This window comes from Aythya fuligula, chromosome 15, assembly GCF_009819795.1.
Source record: "Aythya fuligula isolate bAytFul2 chromosome 15, bAytFul2.pri, whole genome shotgun sequence".
NCBI classification, from domain to species: Eukaryota; Metazoa; Chordata; class Aves; order Anseriformes; family Anatidae; genus Aythya; species Aythya fuligula.
In genome coordinates this window covers 11,805,490-11,830,542 of record NC_045573.1, presented here as the reverse complement: position 1 = coordinate 11,830,542, position 25,053 = coordinate 11,805,490, and the positions used below count along the sequence as shown (strand labels likewise).

The following is a 25,053-nucleotide window of genomic DNA, read 5'->3' as shown; positions in this document are numbered from 1 at the left end:
CACTCATTTGCTTAATTCAGCCTAGGGTGCTGTTGGTAGGTTTTCTGGTCAGAATCTTAACTAAAAGCTATGCTTATCTCATCAGATGAAAATCACAGATGTCCTTTTTGGTTTAAATAAGAAATTGGGTTTTATATTTGAGCAGAACAGGAAGGCATTTCCTGATAAACAGCCCTACAGCAGCAGAAAGCCAAAATGTGAGGAGAAGCTGCTGGGTTCCAGCCCTGTAAACAGGTCAGGAGATTTCCTTTCCTGCTCTCCCACCTCATGCGTTGGGCTGTGGGGTGCGAGGTGTGGATGGGGAGAGGTGCAGGCGCTGCTTTTGCCCTTTTCCAGCTGGGGGGCGACTTGGCACAGTTCAGCACTAAGAGGGAGAGACGGAAAGCTGTGCTTCACCAGGGATCTTTGGAGTGCAGTGCTGGGGTCCACTGAAGCTGCCAGGATGCCGTGTTTCGAGAACAGCTGTTGGTGAGCACAGCATAGGTTGGTGTCCTGTGGCAGTGCGCTGGGGGAGGGACAGACTTCTTGTTTGAAAATGGATTTAGCCCGTATATTTGCAGATAGTCTGCAGTTTCCAGTCTTACTGGTCCAAGTATAGAAATCTGAAAGTTGGAGTTCGTAGAGCCTGTTTTTAAATATGCTGGTTCCTAGCGCTCAGTAATTGTTTCTTCATGCGTGGAATCATTGTAATCTTGATATATGGTAGGGCTGTAGTGGGGCTGATGAATGAGTTCTGGTGCAACACAGTGAGTTCCCTGGCTGAAAAGCAAATTCTGTGCACGGAGATTCATGTATTTATCTTCATTGTCTCCTTTACTGCCAGTGGGACTTCCTCTGCATTGCATGACTATGTGGCCTTAATTTTCAGAGTATTTATATCCAGCTTTGGAAGAGTAACTAGACACTGAGTTCTCATTTCCTAGCACTCCCTCCCCACCCAGATGAGGGAATGTGGGGGCTGGTTTGAGTTTGGGGTGGGGATGGAGGGATTTGATTTATATTTCTCCCTCTCTCCATCCCTCTTTCTCTCTCTCTCTCTCTGCATACACTATTTTCTATGCTTAGGAGGACCAAAAGAAGTAGAAGTAGAAACTCACCCATGCTGTGATCAAGCTTGGCAAGCCCCAAATCCGGAGAAGCACCAGAGTAATTAATGTTGGTGCTCAGGTAAAATGCAGCAGCATGTCACTGTGCATTCAGTTCAGTTTTCACGTGGGTTGGCTGACTCTGGACCCACACAGCTAACTGCTACGGGCTTGTAAATGGCCCAGAGACCTTAGAAAAGCCACTGGTCTTCTGTGTCGTGTAACAGCTGGTTACTGACAGGTCGTTCGTGGGGAAGATGGCAAGATGAGCCTTTACTGGGAGGGAGGGCTGATGAGGTGACCCAAAAAATTCTTTAGGATAAAGCAGTAATGACTTTCAAGGTCAATTGTGATCAACTGAGGAAGGATGCTCCTGAGTTGTCATACGTTGAACATCCAAAAGGAAAAAAATCACGGCTATTTATAACACGTGGGTGAAGCTGACTGTCTCGGAGAGGCTGCCACTTTGCATCTGCCAGAGATCCCGTGGACATGTTAGCAGGAGCCTGTCAAGTAGCTGCCTTGCTTAGGCTTGCTGACTTATTAGACACGGTAAGATAATGAAGCAAAAAAAAATTCCAAAATAAAACTGCCTCTGTGCTGGTGGCAGGCGTAAAGATTTCTGACCTTCTCAAGGTTGTTTTCATTTTATTTACCTCTTAATTAACTCCAAGCCATGTACAACTGAAGGAAGGTGAAAATCATCTCTCTCTTGATGTACTTTGCTTGTGCTGAGGATGGGCAGCGCCCTGGGTCAGTATTCTCACACTCCTCTTGGCTCTTACTCAGTCTGCGACCTTGAACAAACCATTTAGTCCCTGTGGATTCTCTTGTGTAAATAAAGTAATTTCTGTAATTTTGTAGATCAAAGCTTTTAACAGCCAGAGAGTGTTTCCAAGTCTGCAGAGGATATATTTTGAAGTACAGGGTGTTGGTACGAGTGTTATTGTTCTGTATGCACACGGTATAAGCTTATTCCAAAATTGATGGAAGCCATCGAGAATCTCTTTGCTGACTTCAGTTTGTGACATGCTTGAATTAAACTCTCAGAAGAGCCAAAGGCATTCAGATCCAGCTGCAGAACTGAAATGGCATCAGTTACAACATAAAGAGATGCCACTAAAGACATTTAACTGGATCTCTTCATTCCCTGCTTCTTGATTAAAGCTTCCCTCTCCCCTGCCTCCCCCTGCTTGCTCTGTTGCAGTTTGCTGCCTGCCCCTCTCCGTGGAGGGAGAGGTGGGTTGGCTTGGAGTGTCAGCTGCGTTCTTGAAAGGTAACTACAAGAAATTGTTTTACCTGTAACGTTGGAAACGTTTTCCATCTGCCAAATGTTAGTTCTGGGTACTAGATACTGCCTGGGGAGGCTGATAAACGAATTTCTCTCTTCCCGGTGCCTTGGCTGCAAAGTTGCCACGCACATCACAGGGGTAAAAGTGATTTCTAGTGGGAAATTGTAATTCTGAAGTTCCCAGAACTCCGGAGAATTGCCTAGTTTGCTTCAAATTCTTTGAACTGTGCTGCTTCAAACCAAAACCCAACTTACCAGTTTTGAAGAAGAGGGATTATTGCAAGGTGGGAAGCCGGAATTAAACCTTGAGATTGTGAGAAGTTGAATCAATGCTGTCCTGTACTTTGGATTGCTTTAATCATAGGCATGGTTATATGTTCATGTGACAAATGATTTTCTAGTGAGCTTTGCATTAGTATTTGGCTTGGAAACATAGCATCACCTATAAATTGGTAGGGGGCACATTTCCCGTTGTGGTTTGGGGCCAGTTGTTTCAGTGCAGAGACGATTTTGTCAACTAGCTGGAAGACTTGCATGCTTGTAGCTCAGTTCTAGACTGTTTTGAAAAGCCATTCTAGCTTAGCTGGGAAGCAAATCACATCCAAACCATCTACTGCATGTCACAGCACTTGTCAAAAACTGCACGGCTCTGCAAGAAGGTTCACCTAATAATTGGGCTACATCGGCAACGCTGCGTTCTGAATATCTGGTGAGGCTTCAGTTGCTCATTATTCCTAACCTTCCTTCATTAGACACAAAGTATAGCCATGTCAAAATTTTAATTACATAAGAGGAAAATGTGCTGACTTAAATTGCCTTTGTTTCTGCCGAAGAGCCGCCCCGTGTTTCTGTCACTGGAGCTCACCGGCCACTCCGCTGCTTGCTGGTTAAGCTTTGTTGGGGATGGAAACCTGAAGCTGTGCGGCAATGTTTGTGGAATCAAGGGCTCGATGAGAGTTAAAAAGTTTAAACTGTCTCTTGGGTGGTATTGCTGCATACCCAGTGCCTGTTTCTACTTTTACTGCAGCTTTGCATGGGGTCATGGTGTGCTTTTGAGGTCTGAAAGATGCTGCTGAACAAAACATTCGTTTTGTTGATGCTTCTTTTTTGTTCTGAGGAAATCATAACCCTTCCTGAAGCTTTCCTTTTATTTTTATTGAGTAGGGAAAGGAAATACTTCTAAAAACATTTGTTACAGAAGGCTGTGGATAAAAGGAGATATTGAAGTAACTTTTGGCCTGACCAGGTGCCTTGCCTTTTTGATGACCCTGTTGTTTTTTCCTGTAAAAAAACAAAAAGCATGCTCCCAACTGTCCATGCTGCCCAAGGCCAATTTCATCTGTTTGTAATAGGAAATCCACTCACAAACACAGCTTCTGCTGTGCTGGCAGGCATACATTCGTTGTCTTCTTGCCAGACCATGGAAGAGACATCATGAGCTGCTGCCTGTATAAAGACCCCTGGTCCAAGCAGCACCCTGCAGCCCTGTGGGCTAATGCAAGCCTTACCAGTGCAATGTGCTGTGAAACCTGGCAAGTGTTAAATTAAAGGTGAGGGTTTTAAGGATGCAGGAAGACACCAGTAAGCACGTGCTGGGGTTTGTGAGCAGAAGGTAATTCAGTGGAAACAGCTCCTGAGCTAGAAGACCCGTGGACCACCTGGAGGTCGGTGTGGGGAGGGGAGAGCAGTGTAACTATGTGCCTGTCAGAAAGCTTTACAGTTCTCCTTCTTGCCTCACAGTTCAGCAGTCTGGACGCTAATGTTTGCAATGTTTCCTTCTGTCATAAAGCATATGTTCAGATTGCGTCTTATCTGGCTAGGCAGGCTGCCTGATTCTTTTTGCTCTGCAGAAAGTTGTGCTTTCCAGCTGGTTCTTTAGCTCAGATCCCCTTCTCGTGCCACGCTTCTTAAACACTGCGATAGCTACTGGGGCTTCGGACGGTAGCTCTGGTTGAGGGCTCTGCATTGCTGAGTAGGCAAATGTCTCTGTGGATTTACTTTGTGGACTACTGAGATGAGCGTACAAGACAGCAGCTTCCTGGGAGCCTGGAAGCAGCAAAAATCTCAATTAATTTGAGCTTTAATCTCTTGAGGAAAAAATTAGGCTGTTACAAGTATCAGGTTCCTTCAGAAGGTCTTGATTATTTTTAATTTCCATCCTGTACCTTCCTGTTAACATGTAACCGTGCCTAATAATCCATTCCATTTTGGCCAAATGTGATCACAGTGTATGTTAATTATTTTCCTGAATTCAGTATATACATATAATATAAAACAGTTATCATGAGTGACCTGTGTGCTAGTCGTGCACCCCTTCCTGCAGTTCAGAAGATGCGTGCATCCATTCATTGCATACGTAGGCATGCAGGAAGCTGGCTTAGCTGGTTTTGATTCACGACGGAAAACAATAGCTAGTTGGAAATTCTTCACTGGGCATGTTTGTGGACTGTTTTTTGCATTAGTGGCTTTTCATTTTTAACCAAATATACAACTCCTAGAGGGAAAAATTCTTAGCAAAGGAAGCAGTGGGGGCTTTTGCAGGAGTGGCAGCAACTTCCTGGCCCCACGTTGTGTGGTAAGAGGTGCGTTTGGCTTTTCTGGCATTACTTTGTGGCCAGGCAGCCTGTGAATTTAGGATGACTTTAAGTGTTCCTTGTAGTCACTGCAGCACCCAGGGAAACAAATCAACGGGAGCATAGTGGGAATGAGCTGCCTTGCTCAGTGGCATCACTCTTGCGTGTCAGCGTATTTGCTCAGCAGGACAACGCAAAGTAGCACAGGTACACTCAAAATTCACCACCTTAGTTCTGTTTGCAGGAACTTCCTGTACAGACAAGTGCCAGCATCAGCGCTGTACTCAGAGTCCGCTGACTTTAATAGAAGCTCTTCAGGTTGTGGTAGAAGGCTGAGAAATTGTCCAGCTATTTCCCACTCTAGGTCTGAAATGCAAGCCAAATGAGCCAAGCTACAGCTGAGTCCACGTAAGTGCTTCTAAATTTCACAATGGGCTCACAACATTGCCCTTCATGTAAGGGTTCTAAATCAGATTGTAACACCTCTTGCATAATGGAAAGCTAAAATGTACCGTGGAAGTGCTGCTGCTGGTTTCTGCTGAGGCCACGATCCCATGTACTTTCAGAAGATGCTGGGAGCTGTATGTCAACCCTCTGCCGGTAATTGCTCTGTGGAGCCCATACGACACTTGACAACAAACCAGTTCCTTCTGTAGTGTTTGCTACTGAATCCTGTGCTTTGGGAGAGTTTGGTATTTCTTTCTTGACAATTTTAGTTGACTGCATGGAATATTTCTTATAATTGATGTGTAAGTGGGCTGAAGTCCAAACTTACAGGAGCTTTGATCTGGCTTTTATTTTTATATATATACACAGCCATACTGTGTCTTTTGTTTGATTTTTTAATTTGCAGTACAGGTGCCTAAATCTAGCCATATAAGCCCATTTCAGATGGCTGAGGGTGATCAAGACATCTGAAAATGGCTGGCAAATATAATAGAGGATTTAGTGCATACCTGGAAGATGAGTGACATTTTTGTTCGGGCACTGGAGTCTCCTGCATGTTAGCATTTATTTCAGAGCTCCTGCATATACCCGAAGGGGTACTTTGCTTTGAATAAAAGAGAAGTATTCCCTAATAATCCTAGAGATCCATGTTTTTCCACATCCAGGAAATTTGTCTGTAGAGCTCTGTGGAAGGCAGGTCCTGTGCTGCTTGTCTGCATTTTATATTTCAAACGGCCTTTGTATATTAGCTGGGTATTTGGCAGTGAAGCTGAAAGAGGGTTTGATAGAATTAGTGTCCCTGTATTTGTACCCTACAGGATGCTTCTTCGGTGAGTGCTGCAGAACTCCTGGTGCAATGAACGAGTTGCTTCCCTGTCCTTTGGCAGAAAGAAGCTGTACTGTGACACCAAACTGAGTGTTGTGACTATGATGACAGTTTGTGGTCCCGTGTTAGGCAGACGTCTCCAATAGGAGCCAAAAGGTGGCTGCCGGGGTAGATGACCAGAACCACAGCTTGTCACAGCTTCTGGAAGGCCAGCTGCTGGCGTGGTTTCTGTTGACAGGACCTCAGACTGGGAGGATCTCCTGTGGCCTTCTCCTTTGCTGGTTTTTGACCCAGGGGATGGTCACTCAGCAGCGGTGCACACATGAGACTCGTGATTTCTTTAGACAGATGGAGTTTTGAAGGCTTTAAGCTCAGTGTTATTTCCTGAAACGACAGCAGTGCAGTTTTGCTCTAAGGAAATTTATCTTCACTTTTGCTGCCAAAACTGGTGCAACTTGGGTGGAGCTGGCTTCCCTCTTAGCCTTCTGCATCCTGCAGGGAACGTTCTGTCAGGCTGTGCTCTGTTCTGCTTGACTGGGCAGTCGGCTGGCCTTTGATTAGAGATCTTCCTAACTTTGTAATGAAATTCTCATTTCCAAAGAAAACAAAATTTTTTGAGTCTAAACCAGCCAAGTAATTTGATAGTACTTCCAGTTGGCTTTGTCCAAAGTGAGATGCAAAACTTGAACATCTCAGCCTTCCCGTGCAGCACCAAATACTGGTTGAACCAGAGTGGGTAAAAAATGCCAGCAAATGGTGTCTCTTGTGTACTTCTGTGTGTTTTCTTTAATAATTGTCAGCTTTAGTTCATCAAAAATAATTTTACACTTGGCTTCCCCGATTTTTAATTAGTATTTATGATGTAAAAGTATAGCCAGGGAGCTCTTTGAACACTTTGAACAGGAAGCACTGGTAAGTGGTAAACAATCAGTTTGTTCATGAAGACCTCTCTCTTTTTGTATATGTTTGTCTTCTTAAGTTGTAATTACTAGGTATAGTCCTAAATTGTTCAGCTTCTTCCCTCCCCTTGCCTTGATAATTTTTTTCTATATTTTTCACCTCTCCTGAGAACTCTGGTTTTAATGGTTAATTTAAAGGAAGCCTCTTGTGTATTATAATGTGCGTTCTGATTAGTACACCTAATTGCAAAGAGTACATTACTTTAAAAGAAAATGAAGAAAGACACATTTTGCAGCTTAGTTTCATTTGCCCACCTTTTTTGAGCACATGGAATTGTGAGTACAGCCAGCAGCAATGTAATACCTGGTATTTGGGCAAATTCAGAATATTGGTTTGCCTTCAGGTGTACAGCCTATTTGTAGCCACAGATTTAAGCACAAACAGGCAGCTTTTGTGCCAAGTCAGGTTTTAAAAATCTCAGTTGTCATCTTGCTGCGTATTTTATACAGGGTAAGAAATGCTGTTGATGACAAGTTGGGCTGGCAGGAAAACATGGTTTATTTGCTCGTGTGGGGAGTCAGAGATTGTCAAAGCGCTTGTGTGAACTTAAATTCATTTTCTTTCATTTGCTAATGGCTTAATAATGTTTAAATTAGTCAACTCTGGTATTTTAAAGTAAATACTTTTCATAATGACTCCGTAGCCTTTGTGGGGTATTTTATTTTTCTCTGTGCACATTAATGTGAGCTATCTTCTTTTTATGGCCAGTTGCAGGGTCCTTCCTCAAAAGAGGTACTGAAAGTAAAAGCTTTCCCTTCAAGAGTTTTCATGGGATGAAGGAGATGTCCTGCTGATGGATATCCATGGGAGCCTTTACTAACATCCATTAACGAATTCATTGACCATTTTCATTTTCTCAAAATGTATTGTTTTTTCCATTATGATTTAGTGCCCACTTACATTTACTGCTCTGAAGTGTCACAGGTTCATGGCACTGTTTGTAGCAGTGAAGTGAAAAATGGGCATGCAAATGTAGACCCTTAGGGAGGAGCTGCGTGCCCATGGAAGCTGCGATGGTCCACCTGGGTTCACCTCTTGGTCTGCTGGAGTGCGAGGAAGATGTTCATGGTACTGACTGCCTTCGTTTTGGCTAAGCTATGGTTCAGCAATCAGGTCTGAAAATACAAATTGCTGCCTTAACTCTGCTCTTCGTTGGCCTGACAAATTTTTCCAAGCAGGCGTGACTTCAGCACTAAACCTCATTCTGGATATTGATGTGGATTTCTCCATGAAGACTGTAGGTAAAACTTGCACGGGTGGTAGAGGGAAGGTAGAAGGAGAAACATCAAACTTGTAGAGATGATTCCAGCATGAAATGATGGCTCCTCAGAGGTATATCTGAAACCCATCAGTTACCCTGATCTGACACAGGTCAGAGTGACTTGTGCGTTATCTGTGGGTGCTTCACCAGGCTACTGAAAGGAAATTGGTAAGGGAGTTGCATATAATTAAAACCTAAGGTCCTCGCTGTTCCTTTTATCTCGTTTGAAAATGGAAAGGGAAATCATTTCCTTCCTCCTGCTGAGTGGTAAACTATTTTGTTTGAAATACAGTCGCTTTGTAGCAGAGATCTCTCTGTTGCCATCAGGAGAGCTGAGTGCACTTGGCAGGGCGGTGTTTCCAGCAGCTGATCTGGCTTCCTTTTTAGCTTCTGTGCATCTCGGCTCAGGTGGAGTCTTCACAAATGAACAGGCATTTTGTTGAGCTTGTAGATGCAGAATGGTCTCATAATAGCTACTGAGCTACTTATTCCTCTCCGGCCTTCCTCCAAAAGTGTCTACCTGTGGAGTTATTCAGGAATATGTACTGTGCAGACTCCTTGCATCCTGTATTCAACCAGACTGACTTTCTGCTGCTTGGAGCTTGTATTTCTGTGTGGGCAGGGGAACGTTCACAAGCACCTTAGGCAGTGTAAGCTGTCACTGCCACTAACAGATGCAGCTCTTGTCATTCCCCAACAAGATATTTCCCCTACTTCTCTTGTGCCACCCCCAAAAAATAACAAAAGCCCTCCATGCATCATGTGGCAGGCTGGTTCAGGGAGCTGATGCAGCAGAGGAATAAGCTCTGCACAAAAAGCACCGTGAATCCAATCGGGGAGCTCACCTAGACAAGTTGCAACTCCCCGAGTTTGAGTTGGTGAGGCAGTGGGATGGAGTTGGGCTGCCTCCACCAATATGTGCTTACGCAAGCTGGAGTGTCTGGCCTGGTAACGTAACGGAGTAATTGTATCTGCTTCCAGCATCCGTCCTGTAGTAGGCTGGGTACAGCCTGTTGCAGTGTATAAAGTGGTTTCAGATTCTTAGTCAGATGTTCTCTAGAGAGATGCTATTTCTGTCTTTATCCACCTGCTACCAAATGGTTTGCTGACATAAGATGATTTTAAGGACCTTTGGCTGGAACAATCTCCCTCTTCTCCCAGTCAAGCAACCGATCCAGTGTTTTTGTGTAATGACCTGGTCAGTTTTGTAAGGTGTCGTACAGAGGAGGGCATGCTGAATGCTCCTAAGCCCATCTGTCCCCAGAACTGCTGTATGCAGAAGAGGTTTTTGGGGGGATATAAACAAGGAATGCTGTCTTGATGAGGAGTCTGAATCACTTGGTTACCTGAATCAGAGAAGTACATCTGCATCATCAGCTCATTTTATATGGGTCTACACCCACGTGGGAAGCACCTACAGGCTGTCCCAGATTCCTGGCTTAGTTAGATGGGTTCACACTGCTTGTGTCTGTGAATTTTTGACACTGGGCTCATCTTCCTACAATGCTGTTTATGTGAGCTGCATTGTAATGATGAAATCTTCCATGTTGCACACTTTGCTTAATGTGTAATAACCTGTGCAGTTTCCAAAAAATCTGCGTTCAAGAATAGTTGCAGTTCTAATGATAACACTTTGTTTTTGAAAAGTTACCTTAATCGCTCCATGTTGATCCCAGCCTCGCTTAACTGACTTTTTCATAACCTCCCATTCTTTTAATTGTTTGAGCCTCGGTGCATAAATACTAAATCCTCTGCCATTTGTTATGCAGATGATTATGTTGTTGTTGCTTGACCGTCCTCTGTTCTGCAAATACTAATTTTGTAGTGTACTGTTTAAATATATTTATGTACTTTTATTTCATAGGAAGCAAGAACAGAATCTATTGCCAGACCTTTGGAGATAAATGAGGCTGAAAAGATGATGAAAATTGCCATTGACTGTGTTCTGGTAAGCAAATTGATATTTAATTGCAAAATCATCATTCCTCTCCTGTAAGAAGAACATAGTTGTTCTTATCAACAGCCTAGGTTTAAGCCATAGAGTGCACATCACCTTCAACTGACTGGGCCAAGTAATGCTCTGCCTGGTTAGTTAACAGGTAATGTGAAACTTCAACTAACGGCTAATGCAAGTTTTGGTCTTTGTGTTCGCGCATTTAATGTTACCTATGTTCATCAAGGCAGAGATCGGTCTGTGATGGCTCCTTGCATCGTGGCAATGAATATAGTGATGATCTTTATGATTTCTTTGGAAAATCTGTTGTGTTCCAAGTGAGCAACCCTGCTAACTAACTGGTAGCTTTTCTTGGCGGAGTAGAAGAGGTGTCTGCACAGTGATTGAGCTGGCAGTCAGAAATCACAGCCTGCAGCAGAACGGATAAACTATGCTAGCAGCAGCACCTAGGAGAACATGTTAAGAACAGCTCTGCTGCCAGACTGTTGTGCTGTGTGGCTGTGTTGGTTTAATGTGTGAAATATTCCCCCAGCTGCACTGACTTTGGTAACAAACCCATGGTGTTGCTGTCAATACAGCTGTGTCAAAGAACAGCTTCCCTTGGCCTCTATCTTGGGAGAAAACAACAAATAAAAAAGCCCTCTGTGGTTTAGTCGTAATCCCTGCTTCTGGTAGGAGCTCAGCAGTAGCCCCAGAATCTCTACAGGAATGATTGACTGCATCAGCACAGAAATCTGCATGCCACCTCCACTGTTTAAGCTGCGTCAATTTTACAGTCCGGGCTGCAAGGGGTATACCTGGTAACTCAAAATGTGTTGCTGCCTCTGCGGTTGTGAAGGTGGGCTCTGGAAAAAGGATACTTGAGCTGAGAAAGGGGTGAGAAGAACTTGCACTGTGCTAATTAGTGGCATGCCAATGCTTCATTACAGTTCTAGTTTTCAGAAGTCCCTTGTCCTGGTCTCGGGAACATTGTCCTTGCTCCAGTGCTTGGGTTCCTGTATCTCTGAATCATTAGCTGCCCCGATAGGCAAGTATGGTGGTTAATTAAATCCTAGTGAATACTCTAAGTTATTTAACTGCAAACTGTATCCAGTCCAATTGCATAATTACAAGGAGTGGAGTTCCAGGTTTTAAACAGCCAGAGCATAATCAATAGATACTCCTGGCGATCTTTCTTTGTTTCTGCTCCTACTTGCAGTCCATATGAACTCTAAATGTTGTTAATGTGTATTGATATTCTAGGCAGTAGTGCTAATAAACTAACAGGAAAATATTAGAGCAATTGAGAAATACCAATAACATATACCTCATCTGGTTTAGTTCTGGACCAGTTAATGAAACGACCTATTATAGCTGTACAGCACGCAACAATTACTGCTAGAATAACAGCAACTGTGAAGTCCTTCTTCCCTTTCACTTGAGAGATTCAAGAGTTTCTAGAGCATGAGCACCCTGAATGCACTCAGTTGTTCTAACTAGCTTTCCCCTCCTTATTCCTATAATGTGTTGCAAATTTTGGGATGCTTCCCAGATTTTGAAAAGATGGATGCAGCAAGACTCAGAAGAGGATGAAGGTATTGGGATAGATTAACGTCTTTTCAAAAGTAACATTTATCAGGAAGAAAAAGAATGTTGATAAAAGCCTAGATATTCCCTAAAGTAGTGCCAAGAAATAAACACATTTCTCATCTGTGTTTATTCAGATGCTTACCTGTTGAAAGATGGCTTTCTGTATCCTGTCAGATTTTTGGAGGGGGCTTCTTTCCTTCCCATTTTTTAGTACCATTTTGTTGAAAAAGAAAGTAAGGAAGTTAAAGCTCAGGACAACTTATTTTGTGTGTTTTTTGTTTGTTTGTTTGTTTTTTTTTCTTTAAGAATGTATGGGGAAAAAATACATATTTTAAATTTCTAAATGTATAGCTAGTTCATTATCCTGGTCACAAAAAAATAAAAATCTCATTGCCTCGCTTGTGCTAGCTCATTGTTATAAAGTTTTATGAAAACACGTTATATGAGATAATACAGAAGTAGGTTTAGTATCTGAAAGACAATTCTAATTATTCCAGTGCGTGCTATGGTTTATCATCCTTCTCCTTTAGGAACAAGTCCAAAAGACTAAAGACATGTTGAGTAATGTGGCTTTGGATGAAGCCAATTTGGAAGCCAAGATTGAAAAAAGAAAATTGGAGCTGGAAAGAAGCCAGAAGAGGCTACAGACCCTACAGAGTGTTCGGTAAAGATTATGAACCGATTACCTACTTCATAAACGAGTGCTAGCATAAATGATGGTATCGTGTGTTCTTAATGCTTAGAGCAGCGAGGAGTGAAGTCTGTTAATGAGACTGAGATGATGGCCTGTGGGAGAAGGATTTTCATCTCTAGAGATACCCAGTCTGGATTGTAGTTGTTTATTTTTTTGGTTATTTTGTATTTGAAACCAGATTATCAGGGCTGTTAAAAGCCCCCAGAACATTATTTGGTGGGCTGCCTAGTTGCTGCCTGAGCTGTACAAAATGGCCAGGTAGCAGGTCTTTTTTCCTTTGTTAGTAAACATAAATGGAGGCATGTACCTCCACTGAAAATGGCACGTGGTGCAATTATTCCCTTTGTTCCAGAGGCTTCCAGCATTCCCAGCCACCAAAGTAATTAAGTGTCCCTTGTTGGGATAGGTTCCTCTAGGCAGTGACACAACTTGCCGTAACATCAAAATGTTCATATCCGTGGTTTAGCTTGGTTAAATTAACCATGTCCTCTTGGTTAAATTGCAGATTTATGCAATCTATAAGATCATTCTCTATTTTTGAACCTCATATGAAGAAAAAAAAGAATATAAATGTGAGAAAAATGAGTGGTGGGAAGAATAACATTGGATTCCTATACGCGTTGTGATCCCGAACACTTCAGTTGGTAGAAGTGAAGCACTGAACAGCAGTGGTATTCTGTGGGGCACAGCAGTAGACACTATAGTAAAGGGCCTCATCACTTATATTGGGACTACTTATGCTTCTAACAACACAGTACAGTTTTGTTGCAGATAAGCCTCCAGTAAAGTAGGTGGCTTACCATCCATGCAACAAGACTTATTTATTTATTTTTATTTTTTGGAGTTAAGGAACAGCAAGCTGATTAATTTAGATTTGTCTGCTAAAGAAGCCAAAATGCTGCCTTCTCTGTGTTTGGAAAGGAATGGTAGTGGATATGCAATAATGTTACCTTTGCTATGCGTAATTTTCATGGGACAGCTTAGTATTTCTTTGCCTTGTGCTTTTGGTCTCTGAAGTATCGTGGAACCTTGGAAGAGAAGGTCCTTATAGATTAATACAGTAGACATGGAAAAGCAGCTGCAAAAACAAGAATGCTGTTTTGGATTTCCCCGTGTACAGGTCTGTGTTTCTCTGAGTAGTTTGTTCTTGTTGTCTGCAGTCCTGCTTTTATGGATGAGTATGAGAAGATAGAGGAGCAACTGCAGAAACAATACAGTAGTTACCTAGAAAAATTCCGTAATCTAACCTATTTGGAGCAGCTCCTGGATGATCATCGTCGGACAGAGCAGGAGATGTTTGAGGTAAAACAGTTTAGAAATGCTCATCAAGACTCTCTTTTGTAGTCCTTAGCCTTAAAACAGAAAATGTTGTCATACCCCTTTGCCAAAGCAGCCTGTTGCTCGTAGAACCAGCCCCGGATGACTGGCAGTTTACTAATGTGCTGTACAGTATGGTGGCTCTTGGACAAATGTGATAATCGAGCTTTCTATTTTCAGTTAGTGAAGTTAAACCATGTAACGATACCCCTTTGCAGACTAACTTCTTGATTCTTTATTTCTCAATTGATGCTTTTTATTGTGTGGAGTACTTGCAGTATTTCTAATCTTCCACTTGCTACATACAGTGTATGTGCTAACAGCTATTAGACAGTTATTTTTGTTGCCTGCCAACAACTTATTTATAAGGGCTTCTTAGCACAAGGCTCTTCAATTTCCTCATAGTTCTCTTTAATGAAAACATAGCAAAAAGTAGCAGTGAAAAAATCAGATATGCTGGAATCTTCTGCCAAACAAAAGTGAAGAGAAATTCTGTTTTCTGTTGACTTACTGAATTGTATCAGTTCAGGGTGATTCTTGATTATCCAACAGGATAGAGAATATGCATCTCTATCTCATCTTACTTCATCTTTTTCTTTCCTTTGGGTGTTTATTGGGCTGCAGCACTTTCAGCCAGCCTTTTATTCAGCTTCCTGTAGCTTCGTGGTTTACTGATATTATTGGCTTTTCATCCCTCTTGCAGTCTTTACCCAGTACATTTTCTGTCTGCATTGAAAAGAGATGTTTCAGTGAATGATCTCCCCTTGGACCTTAATCTTGGTGGGTGTGCTATACCTTGTTTGAGTGAAACAGTGCTTCCACTTCCTGGTCTCCTACCTTTCATATGCAGACCGTGTTTTATTTTGTCAACGCAACTCACTGTTCTTGGCAGAAGTTTGGGAGAGCTGCAAGTAACTTTCCTGTGTCTGGTCTATTAACTGTACATTTTGCTTTTGTCGTATCTGTATGAGCCTAATGATTTGGGGAAGAAAAAAAAAAAAACAACAGTTAAGTCATTTACCCTCATGTTTGCTTAGGCTAAAAATAAGATAAGGTAGCTTTATTGTTCCTCTTTTTCTATGATGTCTCTCTTGAGCTGGTGAGATTTTATCTTTTTAGAAAGCTTTGTAATTCTGTAGAAGTGATTGTGTCAAGAAACCTCCCCTTTGAGCATTGTCTGCACTCTTTCTGTGCATCTGAGCTGCACAACATGGTGTACAGAGGGCTTCATAACCAGGCTCTCAGTCCTTTTTGCTGTCTAGAGAAAATACAGTAATGCCCATCACCTCTGGGACCCAGGAAAAGGATGCTCTATTTTGTTCAGAAGGCTCAAATATTTTGCTGCATTATTTGCCTGAGGAGAAAGTCAATCTGTATTTTAAAAGATAACATGGGCATTTGACAACTTGTTAATTGTTGTGAACCAACTTCATATTAATCTCCCTTTTTATAAGCTATCTATCTCTGTAGAAACTGTGTCACATATTTCTAACCTGTAGCGAGCTTCATATTTTCATGTGTCTTGTTTAATAATGCTCTAGTTCTTCCCCATCTCTTTGGAAGAAAAAAAAATCCTCCTCAATTAAATCATACTCTTGAAATGAAGCCTAAAATCTGATTTATTTTTTCCCTTCTGCTCAAATGTCATTGAGACTTAATACCAGAGGTAGAAATGTTTTGAATTCGACTACCTGGAACTGTTTATAAATTCATGCACAGAAGTTAGTAATGAGTTGGCTTACAGTTCTTGAGAGGATTTTTGTTAAAAGGTAATATGATGAAGGAAAAGCTTTTGCCATTCAGGAATGTTCCTGTGCTTAGAATATGGAGAACACTTTTTATTTTCCCTCTTCTTTCTGTGAGATGCCAGGAGAATCCATATAGATTCTTTGGCTTTTAATTTAGTAGGCTAAGCAGATAGTGATATTTCAACATTGTGCAGAATTTAAGAGTGTTAAAGGCTGTTTAAAAAAAAAAAAAAGTGTTTTTCTCTGCATACTTCTGTTACTTGTTATGTGTGGTATACATTAGCAAGCGTCAGAACTGGAAACTTCTTAAACTAACACATGTTTTATGTTAACATTAAAATAGCATAGAGTCTTCTGCACTTGGAATGTGTTCTTGCCATGGTTGAGTGTTCCTAACAATGATCTCAAATGATCAAGTTAATCTGTTAAAACCATCTGTAAAATGCATTGTGTTAGCTTAGTTTACCTGTCTAGTTCCATAGCTTGAGCTAAACCCTGGAAAGACCCTGAGACAATTTCATTTCACTTCCCATAGGTTAATGTCTGTTAAATCTTTTCCTGAGGCAATGTTTGAGAATGCTGCTCCCCCCCTCCCAAAAAAAAAAAAAAAAAAGACAACAAGGAAACAGAGAATAAAGGTACCTTTTAACAGTTTTTCTTCAGACTGAGGAAAAGAGCATGGGGATCAAGAACAGAAAACTAGAGTATCTAAAATATGTAGATGTTTAAAGGATGAGGCTCTAAACATCCCTTTGTGGGCAGCGATCCAGCGACTCAAGTAGCGATGACTGCTTTGTTGCAGAAGCTGTTGCTTTAGTAAAAGAAGAGGTGGTGCCTGTCTTTTTACAGCCAGATTCTCAAGAATGCTGAAGTCCAAGCTAGTATATGAAACCATGAGATGTCAGTGCTTGAAATCAGGCTCCAGGACTTGGTAACTGAAAGAGAATGAAGAATCTGGGTCCTGACTAAGCCAAGAGACTTGCTGGCACACTCCTAGCTCCAAACTGGTGGGAGGGTATTTTTATTTTTAAAAGTGCTGTGTTTAATCTATTCCGTGTTAGTCTCTCGCCAAGCTGGCACACCAGGGCATTTTTCTGACTTGGTCTGCTTTTCAGGTAGTGTTTCTTCACCTTCGGTATGTGTTGGTGAAGCAAAACAGTGGGTGGTTTTCTTACATGCTTGAAAAAAGGAATTTGCTCCAAACTGATGCTGAATGCTGTCTGAGAGTTTATCATCTCGGTATCACTTTTAGAATCAACAGAGGAAAAATAACTGGGATAATTGCATTTAATCCATTTTAATATGCAGTCTCTTGAACTGTCAAGAATACTGAAAATTATGTTGATTTTAACTGTGATTTGTCTTTTGTTCCACCAAACAAATCTTAATTATCTTTTTGTAGAGTGAGAGTCAACTCTTTCATCATTGCTGTGTATTTTGTTAAATAGCTTGCTAGGAAAAGCAACAGCAACGTAATTAGATTAATCCAGCACTCTGTGTGCTGCTCAGTACTGAGGGCTGTTTCCTGGACCACTTTTCCTTGACTGGTTGCATGTTTTAAAGAGGAATTTTTGTTCTGTTTGAGAGACTGTGGCTGAATAACGAGACTAATCTCTAGCGTGCTTAGACTCAAAGCCGTTTTGGTAGCCTGCTGACGTAGCATGGCTAATGACATAGGCCAGAGTGCATTTCCTAATTAGAAAAGTGATTTAAAGATTGTACCCGAGCACACAGATTTAATTAAGTGACATTGAGCAGTGGAAGCACTCCAGCCTTTCCCAACCGCGGTGCCTGTTGTTTGTGTGGATTTTTTGGGTTTGCCTCGAGCTTCCCGTTCCTTTTGCCACCCGGTGTCTGTGATAAGAGGGAGCAGCTTCGGAGGACAATTGGCGGTAGTCTCCTGCCAAGCACCACACTGAGAAATATCCCTCGGTGTTAAAAGGAACGTGAGGGCTTGCTATTGAGTCTCAACTTAAAGAATTGGCAGAACTGAGCAGTTGATGGTGAAATTACCACCTGCAGAGTGCCTGCCTGTTTGATGTGGAAACCCTTTGAAACGTATGAAAAATACAAAGTTTTTTTGTCCGTTATCAACTCTCGTTTGTGGAAATGTCAGAAGTCCTTACATGACTCCTCGTTTGAGTGAGTTTCTCACATTTATTGACAAACTGTCATGCACTATTTATTATTGGATCCAAGGAATTTAAATAAGGGTATTTTGTCTTTGTGGTTTCCTTAGTCATTTTTTCATTTTCAGTCACTTCTTTTATTCTGTTTCCGTTCTCTGGTGCTGCTCATGGCACTAATCCATCTTCTCGCATGTCTGTGCAGAAGCAGGGATTTATGTGCCGTGTCTTCTGAAGGATTTGTTCTTATTTTTCTATGTAAAAAGAGTCGATGCTCTTCATTAATTTTTATCCTATTTTTAAGACCAAATTGGTTCTGATGTTTAGCCATTAAAGTTATTAGAACTTTGGCTGCTGTAAAATTCAAAGTTTCAGGGGTTTTCAGATTGGGGGCTGGATTTTTGGACTGTAATAGATGCCTGTCCTTTAAAGGACAGCACAGGCTAATACAGTTAGAAAGGCATTTTTGAAACTAGTTTGTGCAATGCCAGAATAACTTGGCAATGTCCTTTAGCATTTGCTGGCCTTTTTTTTTTTTTTTTTTTTTAGACAGAATATACTTGTTTCTCTTGTGCTTTGCAGGGGGCATGCTTGGAGTATCTTCTTCAGCTACTTCCTACTGATGTGTTTTAAGACTGCCTTTATGATGGTACTGTGAAATCTCAACTAAGAAACGCTGTGGAGTGGTGGGCATATGGAAAAATATGTTCTAAGCTACTCTGTCATTATCTTTGGTTTGAGATTGCTTAAACCATTTTTCTTTTCATCATTCTGATATTACTTTCAATAAGCAGTCCATCGTGATGAAAGGTTAAGCAAGGGAAAAAAAAAACAAACAAACTACATCATGACTTTCTCTTTGTAACCCACCCTACCCAGATAAAATCCTGTCTTCATTTACCTAATGCTTTCCTATCAGAGCTCCATACCCAAACCAGGCACTTTATTCTGAGCATGCACATATCAGGGATATCGGAGTTCTGCTGCTCTCCAAGATAATCTTAGGTTCTGCTGCTTTGCTTTTAGTCTTTTGCCTTGCGCTATCGCTTAGAAATATTAAATCTAGACATTCCCATTGCAATGACTGCTTTCTGAAATAGCCAGACAGAAGGTTAATATGAAAAGGGTTTGGTTACAGTCTTTAATCTTCTAGCTAATGTGCACTTGAATTATGACTGTTTGGTAACATTTTTATAGGTATCAGGAGAGCACTCCTGGTCCAGCATTGCTAAATTATATTGAATATCAGATGTAAAAGTAAGCACAGGCATCTTAATTGTTGATTGCTTCTGTTCTGGCATTTAGTCCAGTGTACAAGTACGACAGCGATGGTGGGCTGAGACACAGAAATCCCATAATGGAGAAATGTGGAAAAAAACAGAAGAGGAGGAAGGGATCACATAGGCATGAGGGCAATGGAGCGTTGGAGGAAAGGACATAGGAAACTGCTGGCCTGAGAAATTACGGTCACACAGAAGGAGAAGATGGTGGAGACAGAAAAGGTGGGAGGGCATGTGAAGAGCAAGTTAGAGAAGATGGAGGTTACAAGGAGCTGCTGCTGCATGCTTTCTTTCCACTGAAGCAAAAATCTGCAGTCCCCTACCAACACCATGGCAACTGGAGCTGGAGTCTCAGAGGTACCTCGAACTGCCCTGAAGTGGTTGTGTGCTCCTGGTGCTTTATTGATACTGTCTCACCTTAAAAACCTTAGCATAAACTTTTTGGGAAACGAAAACAATTGAGATGTATGTTTCTCAGTGCTCAAAGATCCACATATTTGCTACGATTCTCTGGACATGTGATGTGCCATATGGGCAAACAAGCTTGCGTTTGTCGCCTGGATTTGGGGTCATTTGACTCAAGGCTTTGTGTTCCTTTTATTCGACAGACTCTAGAACTTTTTGCACTCAGAGATCAAAAAACAGCTGATTAAAACCCTAACAATACCACTTAAAACTCACTGTATCTAGCACCTGATAACCCCTAGTTTGACTTTGGGAGAATAAAACTCTGATATTTGAGAAGCCCTAACTGTTTTCTGGTGGCTCAGGAGGTACAAGTACAGAACTGCACCTCTGTGTAGACAACATTGTTTTCACTGTGCTCGCTAAATTAAAAAGGGAGCCAAGATGAGATTTAAAATATTTCAGTGAGCTAGGGATATGTGGGAAAGAGAGGCTTTTGAATAGGCCAATACACACCTGGCGATAGAGAAAAAAGCCAAGACTGCTGGGGCTTGGTAAGAGGAGAATGATGCAGGAATGCAGGTCATCTCTGCTCTCACATCAAATTCTGACACAGCCTGAAGTGGGATTCATTAAAAGAATTGAGGGGGTGGCAGGACTGAAGATGACTTCCCAGAGTGGCTGCTAAATTGTCTTGCGCTTGTTACTGCTGTCAATTTTTGGAAGGAGCTACTCAGTACAGGTTCATCACTTAGAAGTTTTTTCGGAACAACAGCGATGTTCGTACCCTCTCCTCAGCAGTAAGAGGTGGAGAGGATCCTTGTGCATCTGGGCTTGGTTCTGTGCTTGGATACGAACCCCCTTCGTAGGCTGCTCCAGGCTAGTTCTTTGCTGCTGCTGCAAACCCGCTGTCGTCCTGTTAGGTATGAAATGCTCTGCAGCTGGGGAAGGAAGATGGAGACAGCATCCACTAAGTAATTCTCTGGTAACTTCTCTGTCATGCCAGCAATCATTTCTGTAAAGCACAAGATGTAACAGCTTACGGTGATAGCTTAGCTTGGAAATCCACGAATGCTGCTAGAGATCAGAGACTGTGCAGCCTCTGAAGTTCTTAGGTTGTCTTGCTGAATTTCTTCAGTAGTGACCCCCATTCCTCAAGAAACATTAGAGGATAATGGTGTCTATTTTGTGTGTTCAGAATGCTCTGCCTTTTAGTTTTTAAGTATTCTCTTATCCAATCCTATTTGGCAAGAAAATAGGATAAGAGGATTGTTCACCTGGCAGTTTTCTGCCTTCCCTATATGCCTGAGTTACATTTTTGAATATTCACAAGTATTTTAGGTGTGTGAATTATGTAACAGAAATCTAGCTAAGTAGAAGACAAAGCAGAAGACAATTACTGATCATTTGAAGCAACACTGATCAAGTGGATCAAGTTTTTTTTCTTCCAGCCTTCCCCTCCCCCCCCACAAGATCAACACAAATAAAAAAAATCATTACAAGAAATCTTTTAATAAGTGGTTACAAGCCCAGGAATTGGTTGAAAGAAAAAGCCCAAATAACAGTTATTTTGGGACTGACATTTTGCAACTGATTTGCACCAAATGCCATAAGTAGGTAACATTAAAATGATGTGAAATTTAGGTTCTGCTACAGCACAAGGTACTTAGCAGCAGAGGCAGGTAGCTATGAAACGCTGGCATTGAGATTATGCATGTTTGTGTGAATCAAAATGTGAAAAACAGGTTGTTTTTTATATAATGTTAAATAGTAGAATAATTCTCAGATTTCCAGCTGGGTAGAAACAATTTCTAGTTATATGAAATACATGAAAATGAAAGACTGCAAGTACGAACAGAACAAGAAGCCTTGTGTCAGACACCCACCTAGCCCATGGGCTGGTGGTAGGAGATATGGCACCTCCCAGAGTCCTTCCCTTCCTCCTCTGAATGCTCCAGAATGCTGTTGGGGTTCCCAGAAGCTGGTTCTGGTGTTGAGATGGATACCGGCACTCTAAACTGGGAGCTGGACCAGTTCAGAAGCATTCCAAGAGGGTCAAGCCATCGGTATTAAGGAAAGGTAAGGGACTATGAGTCATATTTGTGTTGCCAGGATTCCATATTCATTCTCACTTGGCCTTGGCCTCCATTTTAAGGCTGCTACATTCTCCGAGGGCCTTCTCTTTTAAATCTGTGGAGCTGTGTGCCTTTCTCTTGCTCAAGCTTTGTTGCATCTCTGAGAGGTCAGCCTGTTAAGCAGGGTCTAACTCACTTTTGGCAGTTTGCATTCGCTTGAAATAGTTGGTGGTGGCAATCTTTCAACAAGAAGCAACAGTATCATATAGCGCATCCTACATCTCAATTTCTTCTCGGCACAAGGAGTTTTAAGTCAACAGTGCCTGTTTCTTAATCTGCACGCTAGGCTGGAATGAAGCTACCCTGAAATGAGGTAAGAGCTTATGTGGTGAAGAGCATAGAATTACTGAAAAGTAGAGAAGAATGTGTAAGGTGAAACCTGATGTTTTTGTAGGTCAGTGGTTGCCCAGAAATGATTAACTTATTTTGTGTTAAAGAGTAATAGCCTGATGTATGTGAATAGTCCTAGAAATACTAAGATTTTTAAACAGATTTGTCTGCGTAGTAAGTCCTGTCTACTTTATTCTTCTCTACCCATCACAATGAGAAATTAAAAAAAAAAAAAAAAAAAAGCCTTATCCCTGTCTTCTAATGTTGTAGCTAGAGCGCTGTCTTAGTGAGCAGGCACTAGGCTCAAATGTTGTCAGGCAGGAGAAATTGTAAAACCCAGCTCTCTAAGCCCTGTGCTAGGGCTCTAACAACAGCGCTGTTAAGACAGAGGCTGCTGGTGCTGCCTCTTAATTTGAGGCTTGACTGGTGGGAATTGAGAAATAAACTGAAGTGTGTGTGTCAGCCACCTGTAGAAGAGATTCTTTGCTGTAAGAAACGTGGGCTGTACTGGAACTAATTGATCTCAAGATGAAAGCAGGTTCTGTTGTCAATTCCTGGAACCATTGAGTTCAACAAGAATTACTACCCTGTAATATAATAAATGCTATCCTCGAAAAGAGCTGGTGATCCTGACTCCCCGTGGAATGCTTAAAGGTTTGTGCTACCTGTGACATGGGGAGGGGATAATTCTGCGGTTAGATTTTAGTGGTGATGGGACAGTGACTGCTTTATGGTGGTAAACAAGATACAGCTGTGACTACTAACTTCCAATCAATACTAATTTGGATGATAATTTCTTCACACAGTGCAAACTGACCTCAGGTTTACATTGCGGAATTGTACATTAATTCAGATAAATCATACATCTAACCAATATAGCTTGTAAGCTAGTACAATAAAAGTGTAATACATGGAGGGAATGCTCAATGAGCTGTTATTGAGTCATTATAATTCACGTCTTCCACTAAAGCGAATTGGAAGAATAGAGAGGAGCCGTCACGGTGGTAAACTTGCACTAAATCTGATGCTGACTACATTTGAGTGGCAGAATAAAGTCTATCCTCCGTGACACAATTTCAGGTAGCAGCGAATTCCTGAGTGTTAGTGCTGACTTGAAGCTCGTATGAAAGCATTTTAACTGGAAAATTCTGGGCAGAAAATGTTAGTCTGGGATTTCGCCCCACCTTTTTTTTTCTCAGTTCTCTTTGGATTCTGTCACTCAGCACTGGAGGATGATTTAGGCGCCTGTGATCACACCCAGTCTCATGATGCAGTCTGGCTGCTTCCCTTCCAACCCTTTTCTCTTCTGTCTCTTCCTGATCCTCTTGAGCTAAGCCTTGTCGTGGGTGGTCACAGAAATCCTCAGTGACCCAGTGCTATAATACCTATAACATTCTGCTCCCTCAGCTCTGATCTGTGGTTCTTGGATGGTTCAGGAGTATTCCTTGTATCCTCTTGGGGCCTTTAACTTCAGGCCTTTAGTCAGCTTTATTAAACCTGAATCTTTTTGTAAAAGGAGAAACTGAGCCTAGTATAAGCATGCTAGACTTACCTGTAGGCAGCATCCCTGTGCTGCTTTAACCAGCTGAAAAAAGGCGTTGATGCTTGTACTTATCCTGGTGAATGATGACATTGCACCGTTCCTCGTTTCCAAATGGCCCAATTTATGTGAATAATGAGATGGCTCTGGTTGGTGGCACAACAAAGCGTGCTCTGGGAGTAGTGTTGGAAAAGCAGTTCAGCAGAAACAGTTGGTATAAATGTCACCTGTGTGTTTTATGAAGGCTTCTCCACATTCATGTTGCCTCTTTCCCTTTATTATTGAACGAATGGAGGTAGTCAAGGGAAAATTCACATCGATCTGCAAAGTGACCCATGCTGTATAAAATGCACGCACAGATGTGGGGGGAAACTGGCTGCCCCAAGAAGGAATTAAAATAGGGTGCATGTGTACATAAAAGAAGGGATCCTGATCACTGAGGCCTCAAAAAGAGGGGAGGGAAGGTCATGGAATAAAAAAGGATTTGAAAGCGTCAAGTTCATAGGAGCCAGCATTGACTTCAGAACTGGCAGAGCTCGTAATGAAGGAGATAAAATTATAGAGAGCTGAACTGCCACCCTTCTCAGGAGCCTTCATGTAGCTTATGTCAAATTCCTTGAATTGCCATCCATCATAATATCTAGCACAAAACAAGTGCAGTACAGCAGTGGGGATGACTATCTGGGGTAGCTTTTTTTTTTTTTTTTTTAATAGAAAAATAGTCAAAAGAGGTAAATAACATTTAAGCCTGCTTCATGCTGACCACTGATTCACAGATTAATTCTGGTTGGAGAGGAACTTTGTGAGGTCTCCAGCCAAACCTCCTGCTCAAAGAAAGGTCAGCTATGGCATCAGACCACGCTGCTCAAGACTCCATCCAGACAGGTCGTGAAAGCCTCCAAGAACAGAGACTGCGCGGCCTCCCTGGGCAAGCTGTTTGCTGTTCGACCATCTGAATGAAAACATAGTGTGTATGTGGCAGAGTTGGGGGAGAAAGCTGTGCAGAAAGATTTTTATAGTGCATCAAGAAACATGCCACTAGGAGAAGAACCAATTTACTTCATAAGGACAAGAGGGGGGAGCTGCAGGAGGAGGCAGAGGTTTACAGGAAGCACAAACATGGCCCTCCAGTCTATAGGGCAAGTCATGAAACCCAACCAGCAGTGCAAGAGCAAACACTTACCAAGGTGGAATTTGTCACCCTGAGCTAATTTGCTCTTCCTATTTAGTCCCATCCTTTTGAGTTCCTGAGGGGAAAGCATTAATTTCAAGGTGAGACCTTCATGCACAGTTTGCTTATTCAAGAGGGTGAGTAACCGATCCGCCGAAAGTCTCAGGATGCCACCTCTCAACTTCACTTTATGAAGTGTGCTGTTCAGTTTCAATTCCAATTTATCTGTTCCGCGAAAAGTGGTTATTGCAGTGCTTGTGAGCTGGAAGAACTGAAGTCAAAACTGCTCAGTAATTACAGGAGTTTTAGGAAGAAGTATGTGAGAAACATTAAACCAATGT

The 25,053-nt window shown here is 41.9% G+C and overlaps 1 protein-coding gene across 2 annotated transcripts in view; it reads left to right on the top strand.

Moving 5' to 3' along the window:
* The window catches only part of CLUAP1 (clusterin associated protein 1), a 71,576-nt gene that overhangs the window by 13,333 nt on the left and 33,190 nt on the right, over nt 1-25,053 (top strand). For both annotated transcript variants that reach the window (XM_032197967.1, XM_032197966.1), the window contains exons 6-8: nt 10,308-10,391; nt 12,497-12,630; nt 13,821-13,962. In XM_032197967.1, coding sequence (XP_032053858.1) covers nt 10,308-10,391; nt 12,497-12,630; nt 13,821-13,962 — 360 coding nt within the window. The remainder of the gene's footprint in view (nt 1-10,307; nt 10,392-12,496; nt 12,631-13,820; nt 13,963-25,053) is intronic.